At 36.4% G+C, this 16097-nt stretch overlaps 1 protein-coding gene across 4 annotated transcripts in view; it reads left to right on the forward strand.

Annotated features, from left to right (window-relative positions):
* The window catches only part of ABCA5 (ATP binding cassette subfamily A member 5), a 90330-nt gene extending 86874 nt beyond the window's left edge, over positions 1-3456 (forward strand). For 3 of the 4 annotated variants that reach the window (XM_030828401.1, XM_030828402.1, XM_030828404.1), the window contains one exon: positions 256-3456. In XM_030828401.1, coding sequence (XP_030684261.1) covers positions 256-363 — 108 coding nt within the window. In that variant the 3' untranslated portion in view covers positions 364-3456. The remainder of the gene's footprint in view (positions 1-255) is intronic. The other variant, XR_004033426.1, reaches the window with a different exon arrangement.
* The last annotated feature ends 12641 nt before the right edge of the window (positions 3457-16097 follow it).

Here is a 16097-nt window from a genome sequence, read left to right on the forward strand (position 1 = left end):
TAGTGTATTTGAAATTACATTAAGTAGTTATGAATTATTTTTTAAAAAACAAATCTATTAATCTAAAATAGTATTCATCTTTGCATGTAACTTTTGGAAATAACTTAATCTGTTTGAATAATGTTAATGTTAATAAATCTCTTGATACTTGTTAATATAACTAGATACAGCCTTGTACCATTTCTGATTTAGTTAAAAGTTCTTTGAGATACTTGAGATACAGAATACTGTATTCATTTATTTCTTTTCACCTAGGTTTTTGTAGAACTCACTAAAGAACAAGAGGAGGAAGATAATAGTTGTGGAACTTTAAACAGCACACTTTGGTGGGAACGAACACAAGAAGATAGAGTAGTATTTTGATTTGTATTGTTCAGTCTGCTTACTTGGACTTACTTCTTTTTCACTTAATTTTAACTTTGGTTTAAAAAGTTTTTTATTGGAATGGTAACTGGAGAACCATGAATGCACTTGAAATTTTTCTAAGCTCCTTAATTGAAATGCTGTGGTTGTGTGTTTTGCTTTTCTTTAAATAAAACTTATGTATAATTAAGTGAAGCTGCATGTTTGTATTGAAGTATATTGAACTATATGGTTTGTATGTCATCTTTTTCACCATTCAAAAACAGTGCTTCTGAATTTATGATTTAAAGGAATAGTGATAGAATAGTTTTATTTTGAAGTTATCTTTAAGTTTATGCCATCTTCTTAAATAAGTATGTAATATTCCAATCTAAATAAAAAACTAATTCATAACTAATGCATAGAAAAGATATGTAAAGCAATGTGAAAGTTTCTTGCTTCTCCTTTTTAATTTCTAAAAAAGCCACTTTGAATGGAAGTTGTCATCCGTAAAAGCTGAAGTGTAAGCACTAGGAAATCTCAATACAGAGATTTGAGGAAAGTTATATCCACTAGGTGGCAGTCATTGATCATAATAAGTGAAATGAGCCCTTGTTCTAGTACATGATTTTAGGCATAGGTAATTAGGTATGTGAAATTACATTTCTTTTATTTAAAGTAAAATTCAGAAGGTTTTAGTTGTTATAATTAAAGGAAGACTGTGTTTAGAATCTTATGTAATAGTCTGATTTTTTGACTCTGTGGCTAGAATGACAGTTATCTATGGAGGTGGAAGAATTAAGCCATACCTTTTCCCTCATCACTCTTGGAACATACAAATTTTTTGTCATCTTCCTTGCAAAGGGCACATTTAATTTTGTTCTTGAATAAAATATTTTATTGGGTATTTTTATTGGTAAACTTTACTGAATATCTTTCTCTTTCATAAAATTGTAAGTAGATCAGTGTGTAGATTTATTTAATAACTTACCTCATTGACTTTGGAACATGGTGGGATATGAATAAACTCTTTCAAGGGTTAAATTAAGAATTGTAAGTGCAGTACACCTATTTCTTTTTAATAAGAAGCAGAATTTCATTATTTGATAGAGTTAAAGGCATGGCTTATATTTTCTTAGAAATACTTCCTTGTAGAACCCATGTATTGGCTAAAGGTATAAAATAGTGTAAATAATGCTAGTTGACATTACATTTCAACCAAATGAAAGTATTAACTTCATAAAACAAATATATTGAGAGTGTGATTATTGTATTAGACAACAACAACAGCAATGACAGAAGGATTTGGTACTGAGTTACTTTAAATAAGCAAACCCTTTCAGTGGCATTATTAATTCTTTAATGTAGGCAAAATTTAATGAACTTTTAGCTTTATTGTGTAATAAGACATCTGTGATTTTAGGCTCTAGCAGCAGATTTAAAAGTGTTCTTTCTTGGTACAAAGTACGTGGCTGATATTTTCCCCCATTGCTGGGGCAGTTGCTATACACTTTCCTGAAGTATACATAATGTTCACATAAATACCCAGGGACCTCTCTTTTGGGATGTGCTTTTGTAATATGTGTAACCTTGAATACTTAAGTTTAATAAAAGCAACAAAATTATATCTATAGTTTACTAAGGCAGTCACGAAAAAACATAGTTTTTTTTAGAACCTGACCATCCTGAGAAAGTTATGTCATCTGAAGATAGAGCATGACTAATATAGAAAATTACCTGCTTTTGCATGTAGATTTGGTGACTTTCACTTTACATTTGTGAATGTGTAATTAGTGCAAAGTAAATTTTTTTTCCTGCAAAGTGAAAGTTGAGTAGTCACAATCATGTTATTTATTTTGTTCATTTAGTTACTTTGCTTTTAATGTATATGAATACATGCTCTTGTAAACAATTTTAAAAGACATTCAAATTTTTTTTTAGTTTTTATATACTCAGAATATATTTTGGTTGTTAAATTAAATTATGTTCCCTTTTTCACAGTAACAAAATCTGACTCAGGAGAAATATAACTTAATTCTTAGGAAAACAAGGGTAAGTGAGCTGGAAAGCAAAAGAGACAAAAAGTCAAATATATTTATTTACAGTGTAAAGTTCATGTTTCTGAACATATTAATTTTAAAATGTCTTAAATTACTGATCTCAAAACTTTTTTCTATATCAATACAGATAAATAAATAAATACACATATTAGGCAAAAGCAACATCACCAACCTATATTTCCCATCCATGGTCAAATTTTAAAAGGAGAGTGAAAGCTGAGCTTTACTGAGTGAGTGTTTACTGACTAATAAGGCAAGAAAAAACATGATGAGTGTACTTTACATCTTACTTTTGTGGGCTCTTAATTTTTTTTTTCTAGTTTGTTTTCAGTAAAGACAGTGGGTTTTCTTTAAAATAATTTTTTCTTTTAAATTGGCACAAATTACCTTAGGTCAGTATTTTGGTTTTAATCATTAAAACATTTTTAGAGTAATGTAATTCAACAAATATTTTAAGTGATTATGTTTCCAGAAATGGATTCTTTGGAGAGAAGGATGACTATCAGTTTTGGCCCCGTAAGATCTTGAAGATCTATAAGATAGATACTTATATAACTTACATAAAATATATATAATATATTACTTATATAACTTATATAACTAGCTATTTTATATAACTAGCTGTAATATGACAAATCCTTTGCTACTAGTACTAACAACGTTTTATAGGAGCACAATTAATTTTACTTAGGATAAGTGTTGTTATTATTGTTTTTATTGTTCTGTTGGTCACTCAAAATTTGATTCTAGTTGTGCCCTGAGTTTGTTAAAATACCATACTGTATTTTTGTGTAACATGTAAATAGGCATTAATTTTTGAGAAATAGAAATGTTTATCCTTAATGTATTTTTAATTTGCTAACATTGATTTTTTATTTTCTTTCCTGAAATAGCATATTTCCTAAAATGAAAGAATTCTCAGATGAATAATTTTTGTATCAGCTATTCTTATAAGGTAAAAGTTTAATTATTTTTTATTTATAATGTTTTGTATGTAAGCAATTCTCAATGCTGCTCTTTAAGAAAAATAAATATGATTATATTAATAATAAGCTTTAAGAGTTGAAAATTTAAGACAAGTCATTTTGTATACTGAAGTGAGTTCTTTGTTATTTAGTGCTGATAATTGAATAATGAGTAGCTCATATTAAAAATGATGCAAAAACCTGGCACTAAAATTGTTAGTAATTTTTTTTAAGTATCTGAGGCTAGTTTTCAAGTGCAGAAGGAACATTGACAATTACTTTATGTTTTAATTTACATTCAGATTTTAAACATAAACTAGGTATGTTTATTGATCTTTTTGTCTTGAATGTATTTTTTTGTAAATAGAAAGCAATCACTTTAACTTACACATTATTACATATAACAGGTTCAGTTACTCTCAAATATTTAACACTACTTACATATTTATCACTTTCCTTAGAATTTTTGAACAAATTGATTCATACAAATACTTAGGCAATATTTTAAACTTAATGAACAGATTCTTCCCAAGTGCCTAAACAACTCTTGCAAATCAAATTACCTTTTTAAATTAAAAAATCAAGTTCTCAAGAATTTCAAGCATCATTTGATGTTTCTTTCATTTTTGAGATAGGGTCTCACTTTGCTGCCTAGGCTGGAGTGCAGTGGCACAATCCCAGCTCACTGCAGCCTCAAGCTCTCAGGCTCAGGTGATCCTCCCACCTCAGCCTCCTGAGTAGCTGGGACTACAGGCATGCACCACTGCACTCAGCTAATTTTCGTATTTTTTGTAGAGATGGGCTTTTGCCATGTTGCCCAGTCTGGTCTCAAACTCCTGGGCTCAAGGGATCCTCCCACCTTGGCCTCCCAAAGTGTTGGAATTACAGGTGTGAACCACTGTACCTGGCCTTCAAGCATCGTAAAAATAGGCAAAATACACAAAATTTCCTGGTTATAAGGCTTGCAACCACACTTGCATAAATATAGTAATATGTTGCATAACAACATTTTGGTCAAAAATGGGCCACGTAGTAAGATTATAAAATATAATACTGTATTTTTCTTGTACCTTTTCTATGTACACAAATACTTACTATTGTGTTACAGTTGCCTACAGTAGTAAGTATAGTAGCATGCTGTCCAGGTTTGTAGCCTAGGACCAACAGGCTGTATCATATAGCCTAGATGTGTAATAGGCTATTGCCTTAGCACAGTGACAAAATTGCCTAATGATGCATTTCCCAGAACATATCCCTGTTGTTACATGATGTGTGTACAAGATTCTCAAATAAATACAGTATCAGTACACTAATCAGAAGTAATTTTTTCACCGTGTCTACATATATACCTTTGCAGAGTTACACATTTGCCAATAAAAGGACTATCTCACACTATCAAAATTTATCCCTTTGATAATTTGAGACCAAGAGATGGATGCTAATTAGGTTTCTCAGTTAACGATTGGGACTGATCAAGGGGTATCTATCAACTAAAATAATGATATAAGCATAGAACCTGGATCTGCCTTCTAAGACTAAACTGGCAACTGTTGAGGTGGCCCTTCTTCTATGTTCAAACTTTGATTTTTGAGCTTTAAGTTATGAGTTAACTCAATCTAAGTTTCAGGTTTTTGCAACCCAGTATTTTTCCCCTAAAACAAGATGTTATTTAGGTTTTATTATTACGTTTCATCTAAATCCATGATAATAGGACTTTCCAAGTTCTGTGTTGTGACTATAGTATAACATGCTTAATTAATGAAAACGAATTCCTCAGACCAGGTGCAGTGGCCCACACCTGTAATCCCAGCACTTTGGGAGGCTGAGGGTCAGTAGTTCGAGACCAGTCTGGCCAACATGGTGAAACCCTGCCTCTACTAAAAATATAAAATTAGCTGGGTGTGGTGGCACGTGCCTGTAATCCCAGTTAGTTGGGAGGCTGAGGCAGGAGGATTGCTTGAACCCAGGAGGCAGAGGTTGCAGTGAGCCAAGATCGTGCCACTGCACTCCAGCCTGGGTGGCAGAGCGAGACTCTGTCTCAAGAAAAAGAAAGAAAGAAAGAAAATGGATTCCTCATCTGGGTTGCAATTTTACTTTCCTTTCTGTTTTGTAATTCTTATGTGTCTAATTAACCATAATACTATGGTCATTTTACCGACAGAATAATACCATTATTGTTTTGGTTCACCTTATCGAATTTTTATTTATTAACATATCTTTGTCATATAGTTGTAGGAGAAGATGTTGAGTGCTAGTTGTGATGTATATGTATTGGCTAGTAATTTCTTTGGCCAAATTATACTATTGATATTGTTATGTGATTATTATGTAGTTGATATTTGTTGTCTGTTGACTACATTTAAATTCTTATACATCAGTGTACATGAAATCAAGTTTGTGATAGAATGAGATTAAAATTATACATCAAGCTTTACAAATTGGTAAGAAATCTCAACTTCTAGTGTTATCATATCTGCTAATTTTAAAAGACCTTATCTGTATCTTCTAATTCTTTAGTAAGTAGGCATCCTTTGAATTTACCTTCACCAAATTAAGATACTAGATAGTTTTTATAGCCATCTATGATGGTGCCTAAAGTCTTTAAGTTTCAAAGAAAGACTGCTTTTCATTATTATTCAGTATTCACAAATATTTTATTGTATGTCAGTTAAGAATCAAGCACTTTTCTAAGCACTAGGCATATACATTATTGAAACAATAGACAAAAGTCTCTGCCCTCACTGAGCTTTTATTATAGTAAGACAAATTACCTACTTTAAAAAATACATAGTATGTTAGATGATGGGGAGGGAGATAAGGACTCTTGGTGCTGCAGATGAAAGCACACTGATCTCATGTAGGCAAGACTACACTGAGATGAGTTGGTACTGCAAGTACAAAGGCCCTGAGGCAAGTTTTGAGTGGCTTATTTGAGAAACAGGACCAGTGAAGCTTTAGCTAACTGATCAAGGGGGACACTAGTGGAAGATGGGATCGAAAGGGCCGTTATGGACATTTTATTGACCTTCAGTGAGATCAGAAGTCACTGGAGGGTTTTGAGTAGAGGTGTGGCAACATTAGGCATACTTGAAAGGAACAGTTTAGCTGCTGTGTTGAAAATAAATCAGATATGAGGGGACAGAGCACAAGAGACCTGTTAGGAGGCCACTGCATTTGGTTAGGCAAGAGATGGTGAGTTGAATCAGGAAGGTGATAAGAAGTGGTCTAATTCTGAATATTGTGAAGGTGGAGATTATAGTACATGGGGTATGGGAGAAAGTCAATGACACCAGGGCTTTTTGTTTTTTGTTTTGTCTGAGCCTCTGGAAGAGTAGAATTATCAGCAATTATTATGTCTCTGAACGTATCTTCTACTAGTATCATCAAGTGGATGAAGAAGACTATGGAAGTTTAGGTTTGAGGATTTGAGGGAAAGATCAGTTTTTTACTTGTTAAGTTTGAGATGCTCATTAGACATCCAAGTGGAGATGTCCAGTGAGCAAAGGAAATAAATATTGGGAGCAGTGTTAGTTTTGGAGCCCACTCACAAGCTGAGAGTCAAGGGGTATTGATGGTACAGCAAGGCCCTAGCAGTAGTGAAACATAGGTAATGTTAACTGAAGCACACTGCCAGAAGGCAAGGGGTCTTACCCAGAGTAAGGAAATTCTGAGAACAGATCTGAGACCCAGTGGCACAAATCTTAGCTACTGAAGAACTGAAAAGAAGGAAATTGTAAAGTGAAATTGAGTTTGCGATTGATTTCTTGGGAAAGCACTGCTGGGAAAGAGGAAAACAACTTTGGAAGGGGCCCATCCCTTGGAGGCTTGATGATGTAGAGAAGTCAGGCAGCTGAAGAGTTCTACAGAAACAAGTTAATATCACAGTCAGAAGACAGACCACCAAAATCTCACTACATGGTACTATTTACTAAAGAAATTGCATTTCACTGTACCAACAGAAGAGTGCTTTAGTTTGGAAACTAGGTTAGCCACTCCAAACCCTCCATTTCCTCTATTCCAAGACCATAGAATGGCCCATTGTTCCAAGTTCCTGTGGATGCTGAAATGAACTGCCTGTATTCCCCTTCAGAAATAAATAACTTATTTCTCCGGCTTCTGAGAGTGCTACCATCAAAGAGGTCACACTTTTCAACTCCCTAGGGCAGCCTCAACAAACTAATACAAGCCCCATTCCAGGATCTGCTCCTAACTTCCTTCCTAATGGCCAATAACAAGGATTAAGACATAAAGTAACTTGGCCAAAGTTGTGCTGGTATTTCTGAGGGAAGAAATGTACTGTATCACACAAGAGCTGCAGGAGCTAGCCACATCTACCCATAAGAGCTAGGAGAATATGCATGGGACTGAATTTTAAGGGTACATGATCAAATGATGCAGAACATAAAGTTGGATAAGTTTATTCAGAGTACTCTTCTGGCCTAAAGGATTTTTAATATCCTGGCAAGAATCCCAAGAGATGGTTCTTAGCAAGAACACACTGTTAAGATGGTTCCTGCATGGAAAAAGCAATGGCCCACCCAATGTCATGTATAAATATTGAAAACCGTGGTACATGATGCAAGAAAAGGGTGAAGACACCCAGAAAATCAGGCATCGTGCATGGGTGTACTATATGAGTTTAGAAAACACAGTAGATGACCAAATTCAAACGAACAAGGAATGTACTATTGAAGGGCACACCAACATCACTATACAGCTAGTGGTGGCTGTCCTATGAGCTGATGGTAAGTGATACCATTATAACACTGGGCTCACAGAGAGCAATGGGGATGATAAAATCCTGACTAATAGAGGCCAGGTGGCAGCACTTAACAATTAGACACCTAAGAAACCATGTGGACACAATTACTGTAAAAAGAACTGCAGAGCTCTCAACACAGAACAACTGTCCAAAGCCTGACACTGACAGACTTGACCAAATTTTAGCATGGCCTCTAGCAGCATAAGGCAGTGTCCGTAGTTTGATCGCAGGTCCCTACCCCCATTAAAAAACCGGTCTGAGAAAGCTCAATACTACCAGAAAAATCTACTTTTTGTTGTAGCCAACACATGATAACAGGCCCCTGATCTACTTTCTTAGAGCATTTATTTACTAAAAGGAGCTTACAATTATAAATATGTATCTTTTGCAGCTCACACGTTTCTTTCTCCAATGACCTGGAAACCATTCTTTTTAAAAATAGTTATCAAGAAGGATAAGGCCTCTGTTTTGCAGTCTCTGTGAGAGGATAGAATCCTAACTTTGATAATTGCCAACTAAGAAACACAGCTGACCTAATCACATTCACACTGACCAACCCTTTGTACTTTTCTATTTCTCTGACTCTGCTGAGCCCCTACAACCCCCCTACTCCCACTCGCCTTTTTAAACACCCCAATCACCTCTGTACAGATCAGAAGGCAACTCAGCTCTTTACTGTCAGTAGTTAACAAATAAAATTTGTTTTCACTGCTTTAGCTTTTAGGCCATGTTATCTTTGACAACAGCTAGGCTGTGGGGGATGGGGACAGTGATCCACAGTTATGGAGATATTTAATAGAACATTGCATCTCTAGGGGCCAAATGAATGGATCATCAACAGAGTACTCATTCTTTACAATTAAATCGATGGGTGATCAGGAGGTTGAAGACAACTGCCTCAACAGAAGGTCATGAGCCCTCTCTAGTTTCTGGATCTGAGCCAGTTTTTGTACCCACAACCCATTGAAAGAGAAGTTGGGTCCCTAGGAGGAGGGACCCTGCAAACGATATATGGTATTGGTTTCCTCAGACCTCCTCCAAAGTAATCTATAGGCTTTAACTCAGGTAATTATATACTGGAGAAAGCGGAATGCCCAATCATTTTAAGGTCTGTTTACCACAGCGTCAAAGTTGACACAAGTCCAAAGACTCTAAAGTATCATCATGGCCTCTCTGACAGAGTAAGAGGCATTTGAGGTCTAGATAATAACTAAAATCCTAGCCTAGAGCTAGTTCATAGAGAATCCACTAGTCTGTAGACCTATCTGTCGTGTCTCTAGTCCCTGAATTTGTAATTGGAATAGATATACATGGGAGTTGGCACAACCTCCATTGTTTTCTTGACCTATGGGGTAAGAACTATCATAGTGTGTATACTAGTTATCTAGGGCTGCTGTAACATAGTACCACAAATTGAGTGGCTTAAAACAACAGAAACTTATTCTCTTACAGTTCTAGAGGCCAAAAGTCCAAAATCAAGATGTCAGCAGGGTTGGTTCATTTTTGGATACTCAGAATCAGTTCCATGCCTCTTTTCTAGCTTCTGTAGTTGCTGGAATTTTTTTTTTTTTTTTTTTTTTTGTCAGAGTCTCACTCTTGCCCAAGCTGCAGTGCAATGGCGCGATCTCGGCTCACTGCAACCTCTGCCTCCCGGGTTCAAGCAATTCTCTTGCCTCAGCCTCCCGAGTAGCTGGGATTACAGGTGCCTGCCACCATGCCCAGCTAATTTTTGTATTTTTTAGTAGAGACAGGGTTTCACCATGTTGGCCAGGCTGGTCTCAACCTCCTGACCTCATGATCCACCCACCTTGGGCTCCCAAAGTGCTAGGATTACAGGTGTGAGCCACTGCGCCTGGCCAGTTGCTGGAAATTCTTGATGTTCCTTAGCTTGCAGATGCTTATCTCCAATCTTGTCACATAGCTGTCTTCCCTGTGAATGTCTTGTGTCTTCTTCAAAGGTTACCAGTCATTTTGAATTTAGGGCCCACCCTACTCCAATATTACGTTGTCTTTTTACATCTGCAAAGATCTTTTTTCAAAATACAGTCACATACTGAGGCTTTTAGGAAGGACATGAATTTTGGGGAAACTACAGTGGGAAAACTCGCCTAGCCCCAGTCAAGATAGGAAATAAAAACATTTCATTTTGGGAGAAGGAATGGGAAAGGAATGGAAGAAGTTAGTGCCACCCTTAAAGACCTAAAGATGCAAGTGGGAGGGGGATGGTCTTTATAGTATTTCCGTGTTAATATACTAATCTTGCCCCTGCAAAAATCCAATTCTAGAGGAGGATATTAGTCTAGAACAAATTCAGCCAACTGTTGGCTTCAGTTGAGTAGATTAACCAGATGCGCTATCTTTGCCAGAGCTGATTAAGAAGAGCTTCTGTCACGTGGTATGCAACCGCTGATTTGGCAAATGGCTCATTTTCCATTCCAATCAGAAACATTTTGCATTGATCTGGAATGTACAAAAGTATACATTTTGCTCTGCCCTAAGGTTACATTTAGGGTTTTCCTTCTCTCTGCCAATAAATTCCAAAAGAGACCTGGATCAGCTGGACATTTCATAGAACGTGACACTTGTCCACTCCATTGATGACATCATGGATTAAATGAGTAAGAAGTGGCTAGTACATTGGAAGCCTTGGTTAGACATTGTGCTACAGAAGGAGTATATCAAAATCCAGTGCCATTAATATTTGACCAGAAAATAATAACTTTTGCCATCTCCTCTTTACTATCCAAAATATACTGGATTTCTCCTTAGGAAACCTATTTTGCACTGAAGTGATTTGCTATTGTTTAATACAGGGTGTCTTAACCTTGGTACTACTGACATTTTGGGCTGGATAATTTTTCGTTGTGAGAGGCCGTCCTGTGCATTACAGGGTATTTGTAACATTCCTAGCCTCTTCCCACCAGATGCCAGTAGCACACTCTCCCAAGTGACAACCAAAAATGTCTCCACACTTTGCCAAATATTTCCTGAGGGAGGGTTGGGGTGGGGGTAGGGGGAGGAAGACAAAATTACTCCCATTTGAAAATATTTAATGCATTGATTTGGGTTGAAAATTGATTCATTTATCCAAAGGTGTCAGTGGAAAAGTTAGTTTTAATGATTTTCTGTAGTTTTTCCATACATAAGTAATCTTTCATACCCAGTGCTCAAAGGAGGTGGATTCTTGATTCTGGTTCACTCAGATTGAGGTAGTAGGGAGAAAATTTCAGTTCTAATCTTGTAATAAATAATTCTATCAGAGTTTTATAGACTCTATCTGCAGACTTATTCTCAAGGTCTTTGTGCATATTTGAATGCATGTCTTCTTTCAGTGCTGTTTTGAGTTAATCTTAGGTTATCTTTGAATATTTTGTGAACTGTCTTCTTACATGTGAAGTTATTTATTTGCTATTCTTAAGTCATTTCTCAATGGGGTTCCCAATTTGGGACTACTCACTTTGGGCAGGGGGGATTTACAAGCCCGCATTATAAATATTAGAAGTAGGTGCCCTGGATAAAAATAAACTGTTTATAAAGACAGTGTGGCAGATCCACAAGTTTGAATAGCTTTGCTTACGTTTTGAAGTTCAAAGAAAGAATCTTTTCAAAAAATCCTACTACTATTTGACTTGGCCATATATATATAGGTATTGTAAGATGCAAACCCAGGATCTTATCTTTGTCCTCATGGTTATTCCCATAAAGCTGAGGGTACAAAACCTATACAGCAGACAACTGAGACAAAAGTTGGAAACTGAATTGTATAGAAAGCCACTGGAAGTTTTCTTTTGCCTAGTTAAAGCTCAGAAGAATTTACAATGTACAATTTAAATTCAGAGTTGTAACTGTGCTGGGGGACAATGAATTTTACGCTGAAATGTGACAGTGTCAAGATTATTTAAAAGTATTGCATCTCTAACTTTAAAATTAAGGTTTTTTGTTTTGTTTTGTTTTTTTTTTTAAATCTCAGTAACCAGGAGAGATACAGTTTCTAATCCTGCCAGGTGGAAGCAGCACAATGCAAGGTGTGGGTGGGTGCCTAGTATGTCTAGTAATGGGACAGAAAAAGAGTGAAACTCTGACCACCAGATGGCAGCAGAGGCTTGTGCCAAAGGGATACCTTTCTGGTCCCAGAAAGGGGTGGGGTAAGGCCGCTTGAGTAGTGGCAGTGACAGCAAGGCAGTCTAAGAAGCCAGGACTGAATGAACTAAGAAGCCAGAGCTGAACTCTTCTGAGCCAGGGTCACCCAAGTACTAGTTCATTTGAGAAATGGTGAGGCAGTAATAGAGTTCAAGAGTTTAGAACAAAGAGTAGGAGGGGTGAGCCAGAGGATAGTCCTAGCCATTCAACAAACTTAAAGAAGGCAGAACAGCTAGAGGTTAAAAAGGACAGGAATGGTTCTTAGACAGGACAGGACAAGAACCTGAAGTGAGATTGTAATCACCAGTTATAAATCTCTCCTTTGGTCTCTTTGAGGAGCCACAAAGTAGGAAACATTTCAGGCATTCTCCAAATGGCACAGAATCTAGTTATCTCTAATATTGAAAGTAAATTTTATTGATAACTGGGATAACTTGGAGGGAGATGGGCAGAGATGGTTAAAGGAAACCTCCAGAAATGGTGTTGTTTGAGTATCATCTTTTTAAATAAAGGTATAACCATAGTCTCAATCTAATTTTTTACTTCTCACTTCTTTTGCTTCAAAAGGTAAAACCAGTGATAGTCACATCCTTCAGAAAAATTAATTTTTTTTCCTTAAACAAATCATTACTTAAGAATTTCATTGATAATTCCCACTGGGAGAAATTACCAAGATGAGCAAAAAACAAGTGGCATTTTAATTGGAATATTTAAGAAGTAAAAAAATTCCAACTGTTAGAAGAGACTTGATGTATAAGAACTAAGCATTAAAAATGGTAATTAAGATTAATTGAAGGTTTACTCTGTGAACGCCATTGTTTCATTGCTCTATGCAAATTTTGTAGACTATTGGTTCATTGACCAGCAGCATCAAAATTAACTGGGGAGAGTGATGCCAGCAAGATGACATAATAGAAGGTAACCCACTCATTACCCGCCACCCCCCATAACAACAATAATTCTGCACCACCACAGACCAAAGTCTCTGTGCAGGAGCCTCAAGATTCAGGTATAAGATTGTGAAACCCCAGTGGATCCCAAGACCTAGAGGTTGTTTTGAGAGTGCAGACAAACACCCTAGTGGCTGATCTGCTGATTTTGCTTCTGGGTTCAAGCCTGGAAATGGTTCCATTCCCCAAGGAGCTTGGCTAAAAACCCATTTGGTCTTGAGCCTACAACCAAAACCATCTGCCAAGGAGTCCAGAAAGAATCATGTACACTAGTGCCTCAACAGACAGCCTGCTCTGACTGCTGACAATGAATCTGGAAGTTGCCCTATGACTTGACTTCAGCCCTTCTCTGCTGAAGTCCCAGCTAAGAACTGCTCACACAAGGACCTAGAGTGAGACTCACCCACGTATTGCATCCTGGGAGTCTGAACTTCCATGTTGTGCTCTCCAGCCTCTGTCCCATAATAGATCCTGAGGGAAGCCAGCCTCAGTTCTGACCCCTCTGCAGTCAGGGAACTAGCCCATCTGTGCAGAGACCTGCTGGGAGATGCACACTCATCTGAGCCAATAAGATAGGCTTGCCAGCTGCCATTCTGCAGGAGATCCAAGGGTCCCCAGTCTCAGCCCTGGCCTCACCTGCTGCAATCAAGGAACTACCTCACCTGTCCAGGGACTGTAGGAGATGGACATCCTTCTTAGTTACCAGAACAGTCTTCTGGGTTTAGGTTTCTGGCCAGATTTTTCATACAACCTGGGTACCCTTCTTTGGTCTTCCCCAGGTCTATCTGGGCTAGAAAGCTGCATAAATCTCAGAGCTCTCCCAAGACTCACAGCAAACCTGGGCTTAGCATGCCCTTTAATGCTCTAATGCCGAGACAGCTGTACTGGTCTTGGGCTCAGAGAAGACAACAGTCAGTCTCCTTAGAGTCTGTGGAAGATCTCCTAAAGAAGAATGGACATAAACAAGGCCAGATTGGGGAAACTAGAATAAATGCCTAATCCTTCAATGTGCAGACATTGTCACACATCCACAAGCATCAAGAACATTTAGGAAAATATGACCTTACCAAGTGGACCAGAGACTGGCCCTAAATGAGGCACCAGGGACTGGCCCTAAAGTGATGGAGATTGTGATCTTTCAGACAAAAAATGTAGAATAGCTGTTTTAAGGAAGATCAATGAACTTCAAGAATATACAGAAAAACAATTCAGAAATTTATCTGATAATTTAATGAAAATTGAAATAATAAAAAAACTCACAAACATGCCAGAGTTGAAAGATACAGGGAACATAATAAAAAATAAAATAGAGACCATCAAGAGCAGAACTGATCAAATAGAATAAAAACATTAGTGAACTCAAATACAGGCTATTTGGAAATAATCAGAGGAGGTAAAATAATGAATGAAAAGACAGTGAAGAAGGCTTATGGAATTGATGGGACAACATGAAAAGAGAAAATATTCCAGTTGCTGGAGTTAAAGAGAGAGTTGAGAAAGACAAAGCAGTGTGAAGTTTATTCAAAGAAATAATAACAGGACTTTCCAAACCTGGAGAAAGATATAAATATACAGGAACTGGAAGATCACAGCTCATCAATCAGATTCAACCCAAATAAGAATACCCCAAGATATATTATAATCAAACTTTGGAAGGTCAAAGACAAATAGAGGTCCCTGAAAATAGAGAAATAAAAGAAGTAAATAGCATATAAGGAAACTCCAATACACCTGACAAGAGAGTTTTCCAGCAGAAACCTTACAGGCCAGGATGGAGTGGAACATGATGTATTCAGAGTACTGAAGGAAAATAAAACTGCCAACCCTGAATACTGTATCCAGCAAAGCTGTCCTTCAGAAATGAAAGAGAGATAAAGACTTTACTAGGCACACAAAAGCTGAGGGGAATTCATCACTATCAGACCTGTCCTATAAGAAATGCTGAAGGGAGTTCTAATCTAAAGACAAGAATGCTAACATGATTGTTATTCTAATACTGTAATTGTGGAGCATAAACCACTTATATCATTAGTATGAAGAATAAAAGTCAAAACTATTAAAAATAAATTATTTGCTAAGAGATAGGCAATATAAAATGTAAAATATAAAAATTAATTGTGACATCAAAAATTCAAAATGTGGGAGGAGAATGGAATTAAGTGTACAGTTTTTTTGTTTTTCCTTTGCTATCAAAGTTAAGAAGTTATTTTAAAATAACTTGTTATAACAGATGCTTTTTGTCAGCCTTGTAACCACAAAGCAAACACCTATAATAGATATATTAAAAATACAAAGCAAGAACAAAACACTACTAGAGAAAATCATTTACACACAAAGAAAGATTGTAAGAGAAGAAAGGGTCCACAAAACAACTAGAAAACAGGTATCAAAATGGCAGCAGTAAGCCCTCATCTATCAATAATTAACTTGAATGTAAATGACATAAATTCTTCAATCAAAAGACATAAAGTAGCTGATTGAATAAAAAACAAGACCCAATTATCTGCTGCCTACAAAAGACTCACTACACTTGTAAAGACACACACAGATTGAAAATGAAGAGATGGAAAAAAATATTTTATGCACATGGAAACAAAAAAAGAGTAGGAGTAGCTACACTTATATCTGATAAAATAACCAAAACTGTAAAATGAGATAAAGCCATTATATAATGATAAAGAGGCCAGTACAGCAACAGGATATAATAATTATAAATACATATGTGCCCAACATAAGAGTACCGAAATATATAAAGCAAATATAAATAGATCTAAAAGGACAAATATACTGCAATAAATAATTGTAAGGAACTGGAATAGACAGATCATCCAGACAGAAAATCCACAAAGAAACATTATAATGAAACCACATATTAGAC

The sequence above is a fragment of the Nomascus leucogenys genome, chromosome 14 (assembly GCF_006542625.1).
Source record: "Nomascus leucogenys isolate Asia chromosome 14, Asia_NLE_v1, whole genome shotgun sequence".
NCBI classification, from domain to species: domain Eukaryota; kingdom Metazoa; phylum Chordata; class Mammalia; order Primates; family Hylobatidae; genus Nomascus; species Nomascus leucogenys.